Source organism: Scyliorhinus canicula, chromosome 7 (assembly GCF_902713615.1).
Source record: "Scyliorhinus canicula chromosome 7, sScyCan1.1, whole genome shotgun sequence".
NCBI lineage: Eukaryota > Metazoa > Chordata > Chondrichthyes > Carcharhiniformes > Scyliorhinidae > Scyliorhinus > Scyliorhinus canicula.
In genome coordinates this window covers 185,483,845-185,506,302 of record NC_052152.1, presented here as the reverse complement: position 1 = coordinate 185,506,302, position 22,458 = coordinate 185,483,845, and the positions used below count along the sequence as shown (strand labels likewise).

Genomic DNA, 22,458 nt, shown 5'->3' with positions numbered 1-22,458 from the left:
AGAGGTGGTGGAGAAAAGCTATACTCCACTGCTAAGGTCAGTGGATGGGTCCTCAGACCAGAAGTGGTCCGACAGAGCAGTTGGTTGACTTTCTTAATGAAAGGTTCAGCCAGAGGAGGGAGGCTCTGGAGGACCGGTCAAAGGTGGTGGCCCGCCGAAAGCTGGGATCGACCTTCTGGCTCTGGAGACCCAGAGCCAGATGATCCAGAAGGTGGAGGAGGCGGTGGGGGAGCACGGGGAGCAGCTTACCTTGTTGGCAGCCGAAGTTGGGATGCTGAAGGAGACTCGGAAGCGGCTCAAGGAGAAAGTGGAGGATTTGGAGAACCGGTCTCGGAGGCAGAATCTGAGGATAGTGGGGATGCCAGAGAGCATCGAGGGAGTGGACACAGGCTCTTATGTCGCCAAGATGTTGGAGAAGCTAATGGGGAAGGGGGCCTTTGAAGATTGGGGACCAGATTCGGGTGAGGAAGGAGTGGGCTAAACAGGTTTTCATTCGGAGTTGGATTTGAAGATGTAGGCAGTGGCGGTGCTAATAAATAAGCGGGTAGCTTTTGAGGTGGGGAAGGTTTGTGATGGCGAGTGGGAAATTGGAGGGGATACCAGTGGTCTTGGTGATTGTCGAATTTATGAGGCAGGTTTTGGAGACGATCCCGAACCTGGACTCGGAACCTCTGATTATGGGGTTGTGGGGTGGGGGAGAAAGACGAGGACTTTCTGAAAGGGTTCATGGAGCGCATGGGCGGTGGACCCATGGAGGTTTGGAAAGCTGTGGGCGAAGGAATTTTCATACTTCTCCCATGTGCACATGCTGTATTCGCGAATTGATTACTTTGTGGTGGATAAGACTTCGCTGGAGGGGGTGGTCGACTTGGGGTATTCATCGATTGTAGTTTCTGATCACGCGCATTGGGTGGACTTGCAAGCGGACGGGGAGGGGGCGTATTGGATCTTCCAAACAGTGCATCACCTCACACTTGTCCGGATTGAACTCCATCGCCGCCCAAGACTCCAACCACAGTCTATATCCTGTTGTATCCTCTGACAATCTTCTTCACTATCTACAACTCCACCAATTTTTGTGTCGTCTGTGAACTTACTAATCAGACCAGTTATATTTTCTTCCAAATCATTTATATACACCAAGAACAAAGGAGCCAGAACTGATCCTTGTGGAACTCCGCGAGTCACAGCCTTCCATTCAGAAAAGCACCCTCTACTGCCACCCTCAGTCTTGTGCTCAAGTCAGTTCTGCATCCAACTTGCCAGCTCTCCTCTGATCCCATGTGACTTCAATTTTTGTACCAGTCTAAAGCCTTTGTCAAAGGCTTTACTGACGTCCATATACACATCTACTGCCTTTCCCTCATCTATCATCTTTGTCACTTTCTCGAAAAACCCGATCAAATTAGTGAGGCACAACCTTCCCTTCGCAAAACCTGACCTAATTTTAGGGCATGAAGCCGGGCAGGTCGAAGTGCCCGTCGGGAATATTTCAGTGATCATGACTGTAACTCAGTACGATTTAAGGCAGTGATGGAAAAGGACAAAGATGGACCGGAAATAAAAGTTCTGAACTGACGGGGGTTTGGGGGGGACCCTTTTAACGGGATAAGACTGGCCAAAGTGGACTGGGAGCAGCTACTTTAGAAAAATCCACAAGATGAAATAGAGAGAGTACAAGGCCAACAGGCTCCCATAATGAAATGAAAATCGCTTATTGTCATAAGTAGGCGTCAAATGAAGTTACTGTGAAAAGCCCCGAGTCGCCACATTCCGGTGCCTGTTCGGGGAGGCCGGTACGGGAATTGAACCGTGCTGCTGGCCTGCCGTGTTCTGCTTTAAAAGCCAGCTATTTAGCCGTGTGCTAACGGTAGTGTGGCATCAAAATGTCCAGAGAACCCTGGATTGTCAAAGAAAATACAGGCTTAGATAAGGAAAAAAAGATGTTTATGCTCATTAGGGAAGAAAGCAGCAACCCGAGTGTGGAACCAAAAAATGTAGGTGAGGTTAATTATTGGCAAAGAGGATGAAGGAATGGAAATCAGGGTGGGGGACTGTCATATAATTGAACACATTAGCATTGAGAGGGAAGTGTTAGCGGTTTTAGCAGGATTAAAAATTGATAATTCCCCAGGCCCAGATGAGATGTATCATAGACTGCTGTGTGAGACAAGAGGGGAGATTGCAGGGACTGACATTAATTTTCAAATCCTCTCTTGCGGTGAGTTGCGAGAGGACTGGAGGACAGCTAACGTGGTATGTTTATTCAAGATGGGAAATAAGGGAAAAAACGGGTCATTACAAGTCAGTGAATCTAACATCAGTGGTATGGAAATTATTAGAAAAATTCTGAGAGACAGAATTAATCTCCAATTGGAGAGGCAAGGATTAATCGATGATAGTCAGCATGGCTTTGTCAGGGGGAGATCCTGTCTAATAAATCTGACTGAATTTTTCGAGGAGGTGGCTCGGAGTGTAAATGAGAGCAGTGCAGTTGATGTAGTCTACATGGACTTCAGTAAGGCTTGCAACAAGGCACCACAAGGTCCCGCATCAGTGCTGGGTCCCTTGTTGTTTGCAGCATACATTAATGATCTCAACGGGAATGTGGTGGATACGATCAGTAAGTTTGCAGACGACAAAAATTATAGGTGTGATATACAGTGAAGAGGAAAGGCTTAGATTACAGGGCATAACCAGGCTGGTAAAATGTGAGGAGTCGCATTTTGGAAGGACTAACAAATCAAGGGAATACACAATGAACAGTTGGATGCTAGGAAGTACAGAGGACCAGAGGGACCTTGGGGTGCATGTCCCCAGGTCCCTGAAGGCAGCAGGATAGTTGATAAGATAGGTTAAAAAGGCATATCTGATATTTGACTTTATTTGCCGAGGCAGGGAGGTTATATAAGAGCAGGGAGGTTATGATGAAGCTGCACAAAACTCTCATGAGGCTACAGTGAGAGTGCGGTGTGCAATTTTGGTCACCGCACTATAGGAAGAATGCAATTTCACCAGAAAGGTATCAGAGATTCACCAGAATGGGCTGCAGCGTTTCACCTACGAAGTGAAGCTGTTTTGGCTGGGGTTGTTCTCCTCACAGATAGCGCAGATAGGAAGGAATCTTTCTCCGACTAGAGGGATCAATAATCATGGGCATAGATTTAAGGTAATGGACAAAAATTTAGAGGGGATCAGAGAAAAAAAACTTTCACCCAGAAGGTGGTGGGAATCTGGAACTCACTGCATGAAGGGGTGGTAGAGGGAGGAACCTGCAACATTTAAGCACCATTTAGGTGACACTTGAAACACTGTAGAATATAAAATTATGGACCAAGTGCTGGAAAATGGGATTAGAGTAGATAGGTGCTTGATGGCCAGTGCAGACACAATGGGCCAAAGGTGCTGTGCTGTAAAACTTCTATTGCAAAGTGAACATGCAGGTAACAGCCTGCAATTAGGAAGGCAAGCAGCAGGCTGGTTTTAATTGCAAGCGGATCAGAATACACAAATATGGAAGTTTTGCCCCAGTCTCATAGGCTACAGTAAGACTGTACTTGGAATACTGTGTGCAGTTTTGATCTCCATGTTGGAGGAAAGATATACATGCCTTTATAGTCAAGGTTCACTAGATCAGTTCCTAGAATGAGAGGGTTGCCCCATGATGAGAGGCTGTGTAGATTGGGCCTGAACTCTCCAGAGTATAGAAGAATGAGAGGTGATCTTATTGAAATGTACAAATTTCCAAAGATAACGGACAGGGTGGACAGAGTTGTTTCCCCTAGCTGGGAAACCTAGAACTTGGGGGCACAGTCCGGATAAAAGCTTGATCATTTTGGACTGAGATGAGAAGAAATACGTTCTCTGAAATGGTTATGCATTTTTGGAATTGTTTAGCCGAGCTGATTGTGGACACTCCATCGTTGAATATATATACGTTCAAGACACAGATTGATGGATTTTTGATCTCGGAGGGAATCCAATGATGTGGAGTAGGTGGGAGAGCTATGCTGTACTGAATAGTGGATTGGGTTGTGAAGCTGAATGGTCCATTTCTGCTCCTATTTCTTATGTTTCCATATTCAATTGTCTGGAGTGTCATGAGACTGTCTACTTACAGGGGGTATCATAGCTGAACTCATCCAACCCAATGCCCAATATTGACAATTAATTTGGGGCAAAAGTGGGAAGCTGAGTTATTGATCAACAGTGGAAATTGTGGTTCATGTTTCCCTTTCACCCAGGATTGAGGCCATCTATAGTGCTTCTTTTGACGACTAAGCTGTGATTAACTCAGCACAGATCAAACCTTGGACTTTCCTCATCTGTATCACGTAGATATGTACTGTGCTGAAGAGGGCTGACAAAGCTTCAGAAAAATCCCATTTAAAATTTTGCTCACTTGAAACATACCATTAAAAAAAAACTGAGCAGATCTTTGTTTCCACTACCTCATGTTCAACTGTCAAGAAACATAATTGGATATGTAGAATTGTTTGAGGGGAGGAAGTGGCAGCAATTTAATGGAGTTATCAAAGTTCAATGCACGACATGCCCTAACCTTTCCGAGTCTCATGTTCCAACCCTAGAATCCCAGTTAGAGATACAGTTCTGCAGGATAGTTAAAACAAAATAATGGAGTCACTTTTGTCTCATGCACCCAAGAATAAGGATCTTAATTTTTATTGTGAAAAATGGTAACTGATATCCTTTTAACGATGTTATTTGTTCCTTGAACAAAACACTGGTTAGAAACTGCATCCACTGAGTGATGGTCCGTATCATTTCTAAACCATCTCATCACATCTTGCTGATAATTAATATTTACTATTTAAATATATTAATAGTTAATAAAAATCAGAAGTGAACTTCAAAGGCAGTTAAAAAAAACATGGGCTATAAAATGGAATTTGATGACAGGACTATATAAACATTTTTATTTAATTTAGTAAATTCTAATAATAATGGTATTTGGAGGGTAAGTATTATTTTCTTGTCAATGTACCTTCTTCAGATAGGTTATTTTCTTTGGTTTCTTTCTCCATTTGATGGCACCATCCTTCCATTCTTTCTTTCTCTGCTTGCAACAGTTTCAAGAACCAGTAACCATCCCGGCGACATGAAGTAGCATGCACTGGTTCAACAGGAAGATTGTTAGTAGATTCTAACCATGGCTCCGGCGGTGGTAAAGAGGATGGATCTAGGGCTGGATCTAAGTTATCTCCATAAGAAGAAGCTTTATTTTTTGTCTGGGAGCTTTTCGTATGCTGCCGTACTGCAGGATCAGGGTTTGAGGTGTTGTGATGCTGAGTTGAATCCAAAAGCTGACTGCTTTTGTCCTGGGATCCAACAGTAGAATTACTACATTCCTGCGTATCAGAGTCAGTTTCTTGTTTTGACGTCATGCTGCTGGAGCGGCTTATGCTGTTTTAAACGAGACAATGTTTAGAATTAATTTGGTCCTCCTTTTAAGTGAACCAACTGTAAAATGCAATGCAAGTTGATCTCAAGCAAATGCGTCATAAAGGATATAAGCAAATGCGTCATAAAAGGGTATAACATCCGTGAAACACAGTCTCACAAAAATATCTGGAAATAGATTACTTGTTAATCACTGCAATAGAAATTATGCACAGATCCTAGCCGACTACAGATCAAAAGTTGGCATTTATTTTCTTTAAAATGAACATAAAACTCCTTGAAACATCGAAGAATGCATCCATGCTAATCTTCCTCATTTTTTAGAAAAAGTTCAACTTTCACAAACAAACAGGTTATTGCCACGTTTAGACTATGCCCTGATCAGGTCAGTAATCGTCTCTCAGCACTGCCATTTGATCATGTAATTTTTCACTCTATTGCACAATGGACCCATTTTGAACTGTAGACCTAATCATTTGAGAAAGATAAACCTGACAGGTTAAAAAGCAATAACAACAAACTAAAATATTCTTTCAGTCTTCACGTAATAATCAAAATTGGCAATGGTACTCTCAGGCCAGCTTCAAGAGGAGAATGCATGTGTAGTTCCAAACTGTCAGGTCAGGGCAATAACACTTTTTGAAAAGATGATGGCTTAAGCAACCTGTGCAATATGCACCTTCAAGAGAAATTCTCTGTTTCCCCAAAAAGTGGCCACTGCACTAAATTTCAATTTCTGGATTTACTTTCTCAGGCTCTAACACATACAGATACGCTTTATCCATTTGGTAGTTTTTATTTAGTGGTGGACTTATCTGAGCTTTTTAAATTTATAATACTTTTGATGTAGAGGGAAATGTATTTTTGTGAAAGCTCTGTGCACACAGGATACTGAACAAAAACTCTTAAATTATATATTTTTTCCACACATTGCTCCAACTTGAGATGATATCCTATTTATATGTGAAAGTTAAATGTTCTGATTCAATAAAAGGTGGCATCCAAGCTATAGTGCCTCACCAGAATAGCCAGACCATCTTGTGTTAGTGAATATTCAATAGGCAAGCAAAAGGTGAGGCTTATTATGAGCACACTGAATACCAAGACATGCATATTTCCAATGAGATACATCAATTAGAAATCAATGAGCGCATTTACCAATTATTACCCTTCCTATTCCTCAGGTTGCTTAACATCAGTTGCAACAGTGGCCCATTAGCTGTTTAGCACACTGGACTAAATCGCTGGCTTTGAAAGCAGGCCAGCAGCACGGTTCGATTCCCATAACAGCCTTCCTGAACAGGCGCCGGAATGTGGCGACTAGGGGCTTTTCACAGTAACTTCATTGAAGCCTACTCGTGACAATAAGCGATTTTCATTCATTTCATCTCATTATCCTGACGAAAGTGAGTTAATTCAGTGTAGAAGTGACTGAGTTTAGAATTTTCTGATCTACTGGCCACGGTGAATTTCAACATTCTGGTGCTCCCTTGGTATTGCCCAGAATTGCGCTATACAAATGCAGTCAACATATTCCGTTAACATATTTAGTTTTGAAAAAAACACATAATGGAATAGAGTTGCAATTTAAAGGCTAGTCCTCCTTCTGGCTGTTTAACATTATCCTTCCAATTTTTTATCTTCATTGCTTCTTGTTTTTGCTGATGCTATTTGAAAGCTGACTGAAACTAGATGGGGAGAAAGGCATACAAATAATCATCCTGCAATTTTCAGAGCTTGTTTTTTGCCTCAGAATCTTAAGCAAGGAACACTTTCAACAACCCACTGTCCACATGCCAATATTATAAATTTAGAGTACTCAATTTATTTTTTCCACTTAAGGGGCAATTTAGCGTGGTCAATCCCCCTACCCTGCACATCTTTGGGTTTTGGAGCGAAACCCACGCAAACACGAGGAGGAAAGGCAAACTCCACACGGACAGTGACCCAGAGCCGGGATCAAACCTGGGACCTTGGCGCCATGAGGCAGCAATGCTAATTATTGTGCCACAGTGCTGCCACCAATAATATTGTTGAACTGCTTGAAATATCTATGTATTAGTGAATATTTACTGTGACAGTTTTCATTCAATCTAATATAACCATGTCACAATTAAAGCATTGAAAAAGCAAGTTCACTTGGCATCAGTCTGAGATTAAGCCAGTCTATTTGTAACCTTGATGTCACATTTAAGTTTGAGATGAGCAGCCAACCTCATATTTGTGTCATCATGAAACTTGTCATTTCCACCTCTGCAACATCACCTGACTTTGACCCTGTTTCAGCTCATCTGCTGTTGAAATCCCCATGCCTTTTGTTCCAGAATCAGAATCACAGAAACCCTACAGTGCAGAAGGAGGCCATTTGGCCCATCGAGTCTGCACCTACTCTCCATTAAGAGCACTATACCCAGATCCATTGTCCCGTCTAGCTGGCCCTATGCCCGTAACCCGATAATCTAACCTGCACATCCTTGGACATTACCTCGAGACGCGAGTATTCCAGTGCACTCCTGGCTGGTCACTTATATTCTACCTTCTGGAATCTTGGTCACCCAAAACTCGGCTGCCCGCCTCAACCTGCCGCAAGAACTGTTGCCCCATCAGTCCTGCGCTCGCCGACCCCATTGGCTTCTGGACAATCCCTCCCTGGCCCATGTGTAATTTCCTTATGCTCCATAACCTTATGAGTTAATCACGCTTCTCTAAATCTGGCCTCTTGCGAATTCTCAATTTTCATCACTCCTGGTGGCTGAGTTTTCAGTTGCCTGGGTCCCAAGTTCTAGAATACCATCCCTACATCTCTCTACCTTGCTTTTCTCCTTTAAGGCACTCCTTAAAACATGCCTCATGGACCACATTTTTGGTCATCTGGCTATGGTGTCATACTTTATTTATAATGTTCATGAAGTTCTTTGGGATGTTGCTGTATAAATAAAGTTCTTGTTCATTATTCCAGATGTCAAAAAGGAAAGATCAGACAAGCGCGCTCAAAAGGCAAACACGGCATATTTCCAGGAAGTAGGTACCTAGGAGAAGGTTAATCAGCAAATGGGGTGGGGTGTGCAAAAATGTGAAGTTTAAGAGATTAAATCTATTCATTTGGTTGAATTAATTGCACTCACTGCCACTCGTCTTCCACTTGTATTCCAATAGATTGGAATTTGTTGATAAGTTGAGAATCTTGTTCCTTAATTAAGTTCTGCGAACAGTCAACCTAAAAAGAAAGAAATCTCTACAAGTCAATGATAACATTTGGCAATTGTCTATTCCAATTTTCCTGCAATTCTGTCCGAAGCATTAAAACAACGCAACTAAATGAACCACACTTAAATTAGTCCCATAAATCACCTAAAAATCTATTCAGGAATGAATACAATGGCCCTCTTAGGAAAAGCGCTAAACTGGTATAGCCATCTTTATACAATTACCACTAGTCAGTACCGTACTGAACTAATCGACAAAGAAAGTTTCCTAATTTCCAGCACAAATTAACGCACTAACAGTTGAGAAGGCTACAGATTTCCCTTATTTTATATATCTTAATTTGAACTTCATAGAAAAATGTACTACTGCAACTGTTTTGATGGAACTGCACTGAATGCTGACTGACGAGCAATATGACACATTGGCGGAAGGAATACCAACTCAAAGTACACCTCAAAGAGATTGCACACAAGAGAAAGCACACTCTCAAACTTGCTTACTGGAGGCATAGAATTGTAAAGCTATAACATAATGGTAACAATAAGTATTCAGACAGTCAAAGGGGGACGGTCAAAGGAAAATATGAACACAGAATTATTGAAGGAAAAAGCGAATACTAAGCTAAAGAACGTTTCCCCAGGATAAACAATAGGACAATTGCTTTTGATAGGAGTTTTTTTTGAGGTACATAGTCATAAGGTAAGTCCTTACAGAGTCCAGGCAAGGAATTGGGGCAGGGAGGATAGAAGGGAAAAGTATTGGGGCATCACATAGGTTGCTTGGTCTCTCTAAAGATGAAAGCTGTTGAACAATAACCCACCCATATTTCCCACTTTTGGGTGATTTTGAGGAATACAATTAATAATAACAACGAAGGAACAATCCAAGATAAAACAGGAACGGTAAAAATTGCAAGATTTTATAGACCTTTAATTCTTTGAAGTACAGCAAAGTACATGGTACATTAGACAGCTGAACAGTAAAAAAAGGTCATATTTTGCAAATAGCAAACAAATCAACATGTGTAGAGAGAACCCTGCAAATATGATCACTGTCAAGGCGTGCTAACTTGTGAAAGGCACAACTACCCAAAGTAATTATGTGTTTTCAGAAAGCATTATTAATATGCATGAGAAATAATTTGACAATATATCAATTACAGAAACTAAAATATTATCCTAGCGTGGAATAAAATAAGTTCTGAGAATAAATTTGGGAATCTTTCCAAAATCACAGGGAAACTGGCACTTTGATTTGGTATTTGCACTGGCAGAAATGCAAGTTAAAGAGTAATTATTTGAAGTTTTGAGGCAGGCTGGGGTTATAATGCTCTTAGATAAATTCAAGCTCATGAGGAAATAGTTTTTTTTTAAAAAAGGGTTCTCCCAGAAAAGGAATTTAATGTTCTTGTTAATTCCGCGGAATGGAACCGCTATTTTTACAATGATGCAAATTTAAAAGCACTTCGTACTGTTAGCATTGCTGCATTCTTACAAAAACAGAGCAGCACATTGTTAACTAAATCCAAACTTGCTTGTAGCATTCTAAAAAGATAGTCCTTGACCAACAGGGTGCAATGACAATACTGTCTTCATGCCACCACTGAAAGCATGATTTGCCCTCACATTTGTTTTTCACGCATCGACAATTAGAATCCAAACTTTATAGAGTTTAGATGGTTTTCCCACACCATCTATCAAAGTTTTAACATTCCTGTTAAATCTTCCAACTGACATCAAGACCTAAGACACAATAGGCTGCTTGAAAACTGCACAAGTCTGAATTTTCTGAATACCATGTAACACACTTTTAACCTACAAAATATCTGGCAGAAATTACCTGTATGCCTATAGAAGAGAGCTTCCTTTTTGGGGGAGGTTCCACCTTTGGGTCCTCAGTAACAAGTGGTCCCTTCTCAGTTGTCACTGTAGCATTTCGGTGTTGGTTTTGGTTGTCTAACTGTTCTCGAACTGGAGCACCAATGCTTCCTGTTATAGTAGTATTCAGAGCCCTGGCACTATCCAAGCTGTCTGAAGAATTGCTGAGACCAGACTGACTGTTTAGATCACTCTTGTGGTCCTGATTGTCGAGGTACGTATCTTGTGCCGATTCTGTGCTGCTCTGGACTGTAACTGAAATAAATGGTTTAGATGTGGTTCGCGGTGGAACTGGTGGAGGAGTCTTCTTATAAGTGGTTATACACGATGACACTAGAGAGTGGAAAAGAGGAAAAAACAAATAAAATTTAACAAATTTTTATAATAAAATTTTCGAATTTGCTAAAAAATGTTCATTCTGGAGAATTCCTTTTCATGCTCCATTTCTATACTTTGATATGATGGCATATTTTGAATTATACTGGAACTAAGTGGACAGAGTTGGTAGTAACCTTATCAGATGGGTTGGTAATTTGTTAGGAGGCCAGAAACAGTAATGGAACATTATTTTATTAGTGAAATGAGAAAAGTGGTGCTCCCTAGAGGCAATGGTGCTGGAAACTCAGTTCTAACTTGGATGAGAATTGAATATCAAAGTTTGCAGATAGCATTCTGTTGGGAGATACTAAGCTGTTTAGATGGCCAGATGACATCACGTTAGGAGGTACACTAAGTTGTGTAAATGGGAATAGGAAGTTATAAAAGGACACAGGCAAATTAAGCAAATAAGCAAAAAGGAGTGGCAGGTGGAATGAATGAGGTCACACAATTTGGAATAGAGAAAAACAAATATTTTCATAGCATGGAAAGACAAGAATTGTGAAGGAGCAAAGGGATTTTGGTATCCATGTGCATACATGAGGAACAGGTAGTAGACAGGTACAAGAATAAAGACAACTGATGTGCAAGGAAGAGGGTTGGGCGGAGTTCTAAAGTGAGCATATAAAGATATCCTGCTTACCCCCAATAACCTATCACCCCCTCGCTTATTCAAGAATCTACCTACTTCTCCCTTAAAAATATTCAAAGACTCTGCTTTCGCCACCCTTTGAGGAAGAGCTCCAAAGGCCCACCTGAGAAACAAATTCTCATTTGTCTATATTGGGTGACGTCTTATTTTTGAACAGTGACCCTTGTACTAGATTCTCCCACAAGAGGAAACATCCTCTCCACATCCACCTTATTAAGACCCTCCAGGATCTTGTGATTCAATCAAATCACCTCAATCAAATCAAATCATGGGCAGCATGGTAGCAATGGGCAGCATGGTAGCATTGTGGATAGCACAATGGCTTCACAGCTCCAGGGTCCCAGGTTCGATTCCAGCTTGGATCACTGTCTGTGCGGAGTCTGCACATCCTCCCCGTGTGTGCGTGGGTTTCCTCCGGGTGCTCCGGTTTCCTCCCACAGTCCAAAAATGTGCAGGTTAGGTGGATTGGCCATGATAAATTGCCCTTAGTGTCCAAAATTGCCCTTAGTGTTGGGTGGAGTTACTGGGTTATTGGGATAGGGGGAGGTGTTGGGTAGGGTGCTCTTTCCAAGAGCCGGTGCAGACTCGATGGGCCGAATGGCCTCCTTCTGCACTGTAAATTCTATGATATCTATGATATCATCACCTCTAAACTCCAGCAGATACAAACCTTGCCTATCCAAACCATTCCAGGTATTAATCTGGTAGACCTGCTCAGAACTGCTTCCAATGCATTTCTACCCTTCCTTAAATAAGGAAACCCGTACCTTACATATAAATTAAGATGTGGTCTTCACCATACTTCTGCATTCAATTCCCCTTGCAATGAACAATATCAATCTGTTCACTTCCCTAATTACTTTCTGTACCTGCATTCCAACTCTTTGTGATTCATGCACTAAGACACCCAGGTATGCTTCTTTTTTATTTTTCCTGCCAAAAATGTATAATTTCCCATTTGCCCATATTATACCCTATTATCCGGATCCTTGGCTATCTATTACCTGCTGTAGCTTCCCTATGCTCTTAGGAAGTGTTAATCAAGGTTTACATAGATCTGATCAGAACCACATTCGAACAATGCATTCCATTTTGGGCACTAAACCGTAGGAAGCATATATTGGCCTTGGAGAATGCGCAGTGCAGATTCACAAGAAAAAAATCAGGCCTAAAAGAACACAAATTGTGATGAAGGGGCAGCACGGCGGCAGTGGTTAGCATTGCTGCCTATGGCGCTGAGGACCCGGGTTCGAATCCCGGCCCTGGGTCACTGTGTGTGGAGTTTGCACATTCTCCCCGTGTCTGCGTGGGTTTCACCCCCATACCCCAAAGATGTGCAAATTAGGTGGATTGGCCACTCTAAATTAACCCTCAATTGGAAAAAATAATTGGGTACTCTAAATTTTAGCTCACTGGGCTAAATCGCTGGCTTTTAAAAGCAGACCAAGCAGGCCAGCAGCACGGTTCGATTCCCGTACCAGCCTCCCCGGACAGGCGCCGGAATGTGGCGACAGTAATGTGGCGACTTTTCACAGTAATTTCATTGAAGCCTACTCGTGACAATAAGCGATTTTCATTTTCATTTCATTTTTTAAAAAATAATAAATTGTGATGAAAGGAATGCAAGCTATAAACTTGGTTTGTATTCTCGGGTGTTACATGGATTAGGGGCAAATTAAATTAATAAAGAACGTTGACAGGACAGATGCAGAAACTGTTTCTACTGGTGGAAAATCCAGAACTGGAGTGAACAATCTTAAACTAGAGCTAGGTCATTTAAGACTGAAACAAGGAGCTCCTTTCCATAAAAAGAGTCGTAGAGATCTGGGAACATTTCCACTGTGGATGTGGATGCCGGGTCAACTTAAAATTTCAAGACTGAAAGAGTTTTCTTTTAGGCAAATCAAGAAAATGCAAATAAATGAGGTTGAGGTATAGATCTGTCATAATCCAGCGGAATGGCAGAATAGGTTTAAGTGGCTAAATGGTCTCCTTTTGATCCTGCAATTTCAAAGTAAAACTTGAGCCTCCAGGATAAACATGTTGTGGATTTTTAAAAAAAAATCTTGATCGACAGATTTCAGGACAGTACAACTTGCATGAAGCATCAACCACCTCGGCATGACGAGCAAGAGTTATACAAGTGAACAGTTACAGCAACATAAATCACTTAATCAGTTTAACAGCTGTTATATTTAGGAATGTTTTATCATGCTAGTTTCATAAATAAATACATTTATTGTATTGACTCACATATGGGTCTTTGTTTTATAGACTATGTCAATGCTTAGGGGAATGACCTTGATACAAACTCATTAATACCAGCTGCACCCCTCAGGGTGAAGTACTCTCTTTATATACAGATGGTCCATATGTAAATCAACAGATGAGAAAATAATCCTGTCAGGTGAGAAATCTCAAGTACTGTCAACCAAGCACAGATTGCTGAACCATAGCTGCAGATCATCACAAAATCAATGTCAATTAATTACCAAAAAACCTTGTTACTGAAATAAGGTCACCACCAAATTTAAGGCACATTATAGTTAGGAACTTGTCCAATTGGACAAGTTTATTTTGCTACACATGGTTGTCGCAGCTTAACACAGTGTAATTAATTACTTGGGTAATACCATATCAGTATAAAACCACTGATTAAAGGGACTGACAAAAGTTCAGTCGGTGGCCACTTCATCAAGGATCTCAGCAGAGCGAGTAATTTCATAATGGTGTATTTTTATGTATTTCCTGAAATATACCCAAGTATAAAATAGGCTATATAAATTATAAGCTATAATTCCAAGTGATTTTTGAAGTGCTATATTCACAATTTTTCATAAACTAAGGACCAAATGTGAGCTCCATTGCACTTTATAATCTATATGAATATCAAGAGAAATTTCCAGCTACTTAGTTTCTTAATTGCATATCTCCTCAAATAGTCACCGTCTCCATAAACTCCACAGAAAGCCACGAGTTGATTCACAGAATAATGGGCATAAAACTGGTTGCTTCTTGCCAGCCGATGATAAAAGCTAATTCCAGAACAGATCTATGACCTGGGGGAAAAACGGCCTGACGTATCAACTGACCTGAACCCATCCAAAATCTCAACTTCACAGAACATTATTTTAAAATATTTGTTTATGGGATGAATGCGGGCATCGCTGGCTAAGCAAGCATTTATTGCCCATCCCTAACTGCACTTGAGAAGGTGGTGGTGTGCTGTCTTCTTGAAGCACTGCAGCTAATGTGTTGTAGGAACACCACAATTCTGTTACTAAGAGAATTCCATGATTTTCACCCAGCGAGTGAAGGAATGGCAATTTAGCTCCAAGTCAGGATGGTGTATGGCTTGAAGGGGAACTTGCAGGTTGTTCTCGTGCATCTTCTGCCCTTATACTTCCAGCTGGTAAAGGTCATAGGTTTGGACTTTGGTGTAGGTACCTCAGTGAGTTGCCACAGTACACACTGCTGCACTGCTACAATCAAGCAGGCTGCTTTATTCTGGATGATGTCAAGCTAGTGGAGTGCTTTTAGAGCTGCACATCTAGGTAAGTGGAGTATATGCCATCACACCCCTGATTTGTAGATAGTGGACAGGGTTTGGGGAGTCAGGAGGTCAGTTACTCACTGCAGCATTGCAAGCCTCTGACCTGCTCTTGTAGCCACAGTATTTAAATGGCTGGTCTAGTTAAATGTCTGGTCAATGGGAACCCCCAGGAGATATCTGGGCAATTTTCTATATTGCTGGGTAGATGTCAGTGTTGTTGCTGTTTTGGAACAGCTTGGTCAGGGACATGGTTAGTCTTTGCAGTATTTTGCGCCTTCAGTCATTTATGAGGAGTGATTCAAATTTTCCGAAGATGCTGGGAACCTTAGCAGGAGGCGGCAATAGATTGTCACTTCTAGCTGAAGGTGGCCTCAAATGGTTCAGCCTTATGCTTTGCACTGATGTGCTGGCTTCTCCATAATTGAAGATGTGGACACCCTGCTGAGGTCCCAGGTTCAATCGAGGCTCTGGGTCACTGTCAATGTGGAGTTTGCACATTCTCCTCGTGTTTGCATAGGTTTTGCCGCCACAACTCAAAGATGTGCAGGGTAGGTGGATTGGCCACGCTAAATTGCCCTTTAATTGGAAAAATTGAATTGGGCACTCTAAATTTATTAAAGTAAAGATGGTGACATTTGTGGAGCCTCCGCCTGCAGAGAGATGTTTAATTGTTCACCACCATTCACAACTGGATGTGGCCAAAATTCAGAGCTTAGATCTGATCCTCTGGTTGCGAGATTGCTTAGCTCCAGCTATCGGATGCTATTTCTGCTACTTGGCATGCAAGTAGTCGTAGCTTCACCAGGTTGACAACAAATTTTTAAGTATACCTGATGCTGCTCCTGGCACACCTTCCTGTATTCCTTGATTGGAATGGGAGAGTGAGGGATATGCTGGGCCATGAGATTACATATTGTGGTTGAATATATCTATGCTGATGGCCCAGTGTTTTTTGGGCACCACCCAGTTTTAAGTTGCTAGATCTTTTTTGAGATAGATTTAGACTACCCAATTCTTTTTTCTTCCAATTGAGGGGCAATTTAGCTTGGCCAATCCACACAACCTGCACACCTTTGTATTGTGGGGGTGAGACCCACATCGTCATGGGGAGAATGTGCAAACCCCACATGGAAAGTGACCCGGGGCCGGGATTTAACTCGGGTCCTCGGCGCTGTGAGGCAGCAGTGCTAACCAGTGCCCCACCGTGCCGCCCCTGTAAGTTGCTAGATCTGTTCAAATCTATCCCATTTACACAGTGGTAGTGCCACACAACACAAATGGAGGGAAGCCACAATGTTAAGAAAGGACTTCATCTCCACAGGATTGTGCGGTGGTCATGCCAACACAGTCATAGACAGATGCATCTGCGACAGGTAGGTTTGTGAGGATGAAGTCAACACAAGCAGGTTTTCCTTCTGGTTTATTCCCTCACTACATGCCAAAGACCCAGTCTAGCATCTATGGCCTTGAGGACATGGCCAGTTCAGTAGTAGCGGTGCTATCGAGCCACTTTTGGTGATGGACATTCAAATCCCCTAACCAGAATACCTTCTGTGCCATTGCCACCTTCAGTGTTTCCTGCAGGTGGTGTTCAACATGGAGGTGTACTGATTCATAGGTCAGAATAACCAGTGGGAGGTTTCCTTGCCCATGTTTGACCTGTGCCATGAGACTTCATGACATCCGGAGTCAATGTCTGAGACATTGCCCAGGGCAACTCCCTACCAACTGTACACCAGTGTCCCACCACTTCTGGTGGGCCTGTCCTGTTGGTGGACAGTCATGACTCTGGCATTGTCAGATATGATGCCGTGAGTATGGCTATGCCTGGGCTGTTGCAGGACTGGCCTGTGGAACAAATCTCCCAATTTTGATACAAGCTCCGATAGGTTGTTAAAGAGGACTTTGCAGGGCCAAGAGGGCAGGTGTGCCATTGTCGCTTCTGGTGCATTGGTCAATGCTGGGTTGCATTCTTTTTAGACTTTGTCACAATATGACACAACTGAGTGGCCTGCCAGGCCATTTCAAAGGATATCACCCACATTTCTGTGGGTCTGGTGTCACATATAGGCCAAAGCAGGCTAGGACATTAGATTTCCTTCCCAAAAGTACATTAGTGAATCAGATTGGTTTTTACAACAATTCAGAATGGTTTCATGGTCACCATTAGACTAGCTTTTAATTCCAGATTGATTAATTAAATTACACCAGATAGTATGGTGGAATTTGAACCAGTGCCCCATGAGCATTGGTTCATATTACTTATCCAGTAACATCACCATCATACTACCATCTCCCTTACGTACGAGTGTTTGAACGGCTCAAACACGCACCATTGCCAAACATGATAGGTTACAGAGGGACATAGATAAGCTGCAGAGCTGGGCTGAGAGGTGACAAATGGAGTTTAATGCAGAAAAGTGTGAGGTGATTCATTTTGGAAGGAGTAACAGGAAGACAGAGTACTGGCCCAATGTAAGATTTTTGATAGTGTGGATGAGGAGAGAGATCTCGGTGTCCATGTACATAGATCCCTGAAAGTTGCTACCCAGGTTGATAGGGTTGTTAAAAAGGCATACGGTGTGTTAGCTTTTATTGGCAGAGGGATTGATTTTCGGAGCCATGAGGTCATGTTACAGGTGTACAAAACTCTGGTGCGGTCGCATTTGGAGTATTGCGTGCAGTTCTGGTCGCTGCATTATAGGCAGGATGTGGAAGCATTGGAAAGGGCACAAGAGGAGATTTACCAGGAAGTTGCCTGGTATGGAGGAAAGATCTTATGAGGAAAGGTTGAGGGACTTAAGGCTGTTTTCGTTCGAGAGAAGAAGGTTAAGAGGTGACTTAATTGAGGCATGCAAAAGATCAGAGGATTAAATAGGGTGGACAGTGAGAGCCTTTTTCCTCGGATGGTGATGGCTAGTACGAGGGGACATAGCTTTAAATTGAGGGAAGATAGATATAGGACATATGTCAGAGGTAGATTCTTTACACAGAGTAGTAAGGGCGTGGAGTGCCTTGCCTGCAACAGTAGTGGACTCACCAACATTAAGGGCATTTACATGGTCATTGGATAAACATATGGATGATAAAGGAATAGTGTAGATGGGCTTTAGATTGGTTTCACAGGTCGGCGTAACATCAAGGGCCAAAGGGCCTGTAAGTTCTATGTTCTATGATTCATCTAAACAAAAACTGAGATTCCAGACTGAAACAAACAGACTTGTCTGATTTGCAGCCTGGTCCAATTTATTTGTATGATTAAGTGATGATAGAGTAGATAGATATGTTGTTTTCTCTGATGGACAAATCCAGAAAATGGAAATTATCTTAAAAATTGGAGCTCGACCACTGAGTTGTGAAATCAGGAGGAATATTTTCAAATGGACTGTAGAAGAAATATGTAATTGTATTCCACCAAAAGTCTGTCGTTGCTCTGGTTAAATGCAATAGGTTCTTGGAATGGAAAAGCATGCTCCTGTACTTAATTCAGTGGGTGTAATCCAGAATGGCTCGACTAAGTAACAACACTCAATACAAAGATAAATACGTTACAACGGTTAATTCATACTTAATTTTGTTAACTGCTGGCTAGGTCCAAGATAAGTGGTCACTAGATGCAATTAAGTGCAAGTATACATTTAAACTACGTTAAATACTTACACATTACATATCAACAATCGAGTCATCTGCACAGCTTTAATCTGTAACAGCAAATTTGTCATCTTCGAAGCATGAATTTCTTTTGACTTAAATTGGATGGCGACAGGAATGGTAACAGTAATTTCATTTTGAATTTCTGACTGACAGTACAACCAGTTACACAGAGAACAGTATCAGATTGAAACAAAATCAATGTTGAACAAACAATTTTTTTGGAAAAAACACAAAGCAAGCTATTGGAATAAGATTAAATGATGAAACTAAAAATGCAACGCCACCAGAAAATTCAGTTAGTATAAATAAAAATCCAACACATGATGTTTTACAGTGCATGTGCAACACTGAATTGCATTTACTGAACATGTAACAATTATTCCAACGAGAAAACCAACAGTTTTAGTAAATATTTAGCAGATTTCAGTATATTAGCTATTGTAGATACAGTAAGTACACAGAACAGGATGTCCTCTGCTGCCATTGAAACACAGCGAAACTGAGTCAAATTATATACATGTATAACATAGTTATGTATACGTACAGTTCATAAACAAACTTACAGCGAACTAGTGCACTTGCACACAAATGCAGAAAACAGGCTAGCTTTAACACTTCCCTCCCCGTCAATTAAACACTTCAGAAAAATATTTCTTCCAATGCAAATTCCACCCTTTTGGCTATTATGGGTAGGGAATGTTAAAGTACAAATAATCTTGAAGTTTCTGCTTTAACTGCACGTAACTGTGCCCTGTTCCCTGAGCAGACAGTAGGATGAAACTAGTGAAATAGATGACTCTATGCACTAAATTCTGTCAGAAAGTACAGCAAATAAAATGCTGTAAAAACATTTAGGATCGACTTGCTGAAGAACACTTTGCTTGTTGCTGAAGCTGCATTTATTAAATTGTACCAATTTTCTCCAGGCAAAAAGCATAACTATTTCCTGAACATCACATCATAGCAGCGCAATGTACAGTACAGGGTGCATGCACAAGCAGAGTACCCAGAAAACAAAATTTGCATTATGTGCCTGCATCATGATGCAAATGCACGTTTCCAAGATACGTCATGGGCCAATTGGACAGGTATTCCATTAGTGCAATGAGGAAACATGAACACTGCCAACATTCTGTTTAAAAATTAAGTGCTACACTGCAGCTGTGCTGTTATGACCATTTCACACTGGAAACATTTTTGGCACAGTTGCACTGGAATAAAGCATCCAGTGTAAACAGGGCATCAGTGAAGAAAATACAAGTCAGCAAGGACAGAATTAAATAAAGACAACACAGATAGCATAAATTGGAAGGAATCAAAGAAAAAATTAGGTAAGACAGAAAAGAGTGGTGGGTACAAAAAAAGGACAACGAAACTTGATTTTTTTTTAAAATTTACAAAGCAGCATATTTTTCACATTCAAAAGCCCAATCATCAGACGAAGCACCTGCTGCATTCTTGCAGCCAAGAATAAGTTGGTTCTGAAGCTCTCGTACGTATTACATCGTACATCACAAACACAGTATATCTTACCAGTAGACTCAGAATAGTTCCTCTTCAGCACATAGTTTGTGGCCGGGTTTTTATCTGTGTGCAAAACGAAAATTTTTTAGGCAGCTGTTTCCAGGGGTGGAATAATTTGGAAATGTGCACCAATATCCCTTGGCCTGGTATGAGAAATCATCACTGGTTCAAGTTCTCGGCAGCAAATTATGGAGTCAACCGCACAGGCATATGGACATCCCTTCACATCCAACTTGATTGCAGCACTTGGTTTTTGTGGCATACAGATTCCAAACACAAGTCTGGGCTTAACACAACGAAGAGAGACAGACAAGAAGAAATCTAGCCTCATCTAAATTGGATTTGAATCACTTAAGTTCCCAGTTTTCTCTGCAGAAAATCAACTCCATAGAATACTACACATTAGATCTATACCAGAATTTAACAGTGGATCAAAGGCCCTTGCAACTGAATATATTGTGTGGAGTGCAAGCTTAAATAGAATCTTCTTTCTGATAAAGACAGGCGTTATATATTCTGCAACATACAACAAATACTTTCAAGGCTGAAGTGAAAAGAACATGCTGAATGACAAGTTTATTGTGCACCTCCTATTAAAACCATCCCTTGGGCACCACTATCCCAAATTAAGTCTGGCCTACAACTGTATTTCAATTACAAAGAAGCATTCTCTCATATGTGGAAGAGAACAGGAATAAGTAATCACAGCTGGAATCCAGTCAAATCACAATTCATTTCACTAAATGTCTGGGTTTAAAACCCAGTCTTGTAATTTCCCACTTTTGTAGTCATCTATCACTCATATTTCTTTATTTTGAGAAAAATAGGCTCCCAAAACACAATACCACTGACCTTGGACTAATACAAAAAATGCGCTCAAAATTATGTGCACGCAGTAATTTGCTTTTATTATGTGCACGACGACTGTCTAAAGAATGTAATCAATGGTTTAGCAAGTTGATCTAGTAACTGTCACAATCCTCAGCTTGTGATCCATTAGTTGATCACCAACAGGGTATGGCAAGAGTGCTACAATTCGGCTTCCTAGTGCCAAGGAGGGGGAAACAAAATCACGGTGTTTCTTTTCCTGAGAGCTATTAAAGAACTCCCGGTTGAAAAAGTACATGTTCACAGATTCAAGTGAGGCCAGCAACAGGCTCATTGTACAATTACTAAATCCCCCTACCTCCTCACTGCCACCCCAAACAAGTAAACAGCACTGAAACCATCAACAAGGCTCACATAGGATAGATAGCGATTTCGTTGAAGTTCTGAACAGGACCAAGCACTCAGAACCCAAATGACAGCAAGGAGTCAATACCTGCAGCTGAGATGAGGGGAGAAATCAGGCAAAAATAAGGTGATGAATTAAGTAATCTTTCAGCAGATCAGCGCTCACTGTGGATTATAAAATGTAATAAATGGGCAGAAATCCAGTTTACCAATGTTAAAATTGGCTTCAGCTTAAAAATTGACTCAACATTATTTCAGGTACTTTTTTTTTATTGAATAGTGCACACAGACCATGTTTTGCAGAAATAACTGTGATGGCGGTAAGCGTTAAGTAACCACTAATAAGAGGCATTGATAAATACTTACAACTGAATGAGTAACCTCAAATCTTTTTTGGTGTGGCAAGTCCTGTAAATTGCATTCTTCTATGTATATGAATAGAGTCTCTCGGCGAGATGTTGTTGGAGCAAAGCTTCTGGAGCAGCTGAACACAACTTTTACACCAGCCTCCTGATATCCACTTTGCACGATGCATGTGTGAGCTCCAGACATTAATGCTCAATCAGCTCCTTAATAGGGGTGAATGCTTATAGCCTTCACAAATATTTCTATTGAAAAATATGGTCTCTGTAATTTATACCACATTTGCAGTATTTAAAATGAGTTTGAAAATTACATTTCAAAAACTATCAGTACGCAACTATCATTTACTTTTCAGTTTTGGGACAAATAATAATACAGACAATTTACAATGTTTGCAGTCTGCATTTCGAACAAATGTATGATTTTCATTTCTGTAATTACTTCAGAATTTCCATTTATACAGAACTTTTCACAATCTCAGGAGTTCCCAAAGCATTTATAGTTACTGAAGTGTAATCACTGCTGTAATTTAGGAAGCATGTAGCCATGATAGCAATATTTCAAAAATGGTGATGAAGTAAGAATTCATATTTTGT

General features: G+C 41.1%; 1 protein-coding gene across 5 annotated transcripts in view; it reads right to left on the bottom strand.

Annotated features, from left to right (window-relative positions):
- LOC119969612 (disks large-associated protein 4-like) overlaps positions 1–22,458 on the bottom strand; it is an 847,967-nt gene that overhangs the window by 17,893 nt on the left and 807,616 nt on the right. For 4 of the 5 annotated variants that reach the window (XM_038803470.1, XM_038803469.1, XM_038803472.1 and 1 more), the window contains 4 exons: positions 20,276–20,329; positions 10,468–10,838; positions 8,547–8,638; positions 5,006–5,424 (listed from right to left, as the gene is read on the bottom strand). In XM_038803470.1, coding sequence (XP_038659398.1) covers positions 5,006–5,424; positions 8,547–8,638; positions 10,468–10,838; positions 20,276–20,329 — 936 coding nt within the window. The remainder of the gene's footprint in view (positions 1–5,005; positions 5,425–8,546; positions 8,639–10,467; positions 10,839–20,275; positions 20,330–22,458) is intronic. The other variant, XM_038803473.1, reaches the window with a different exon arrangement.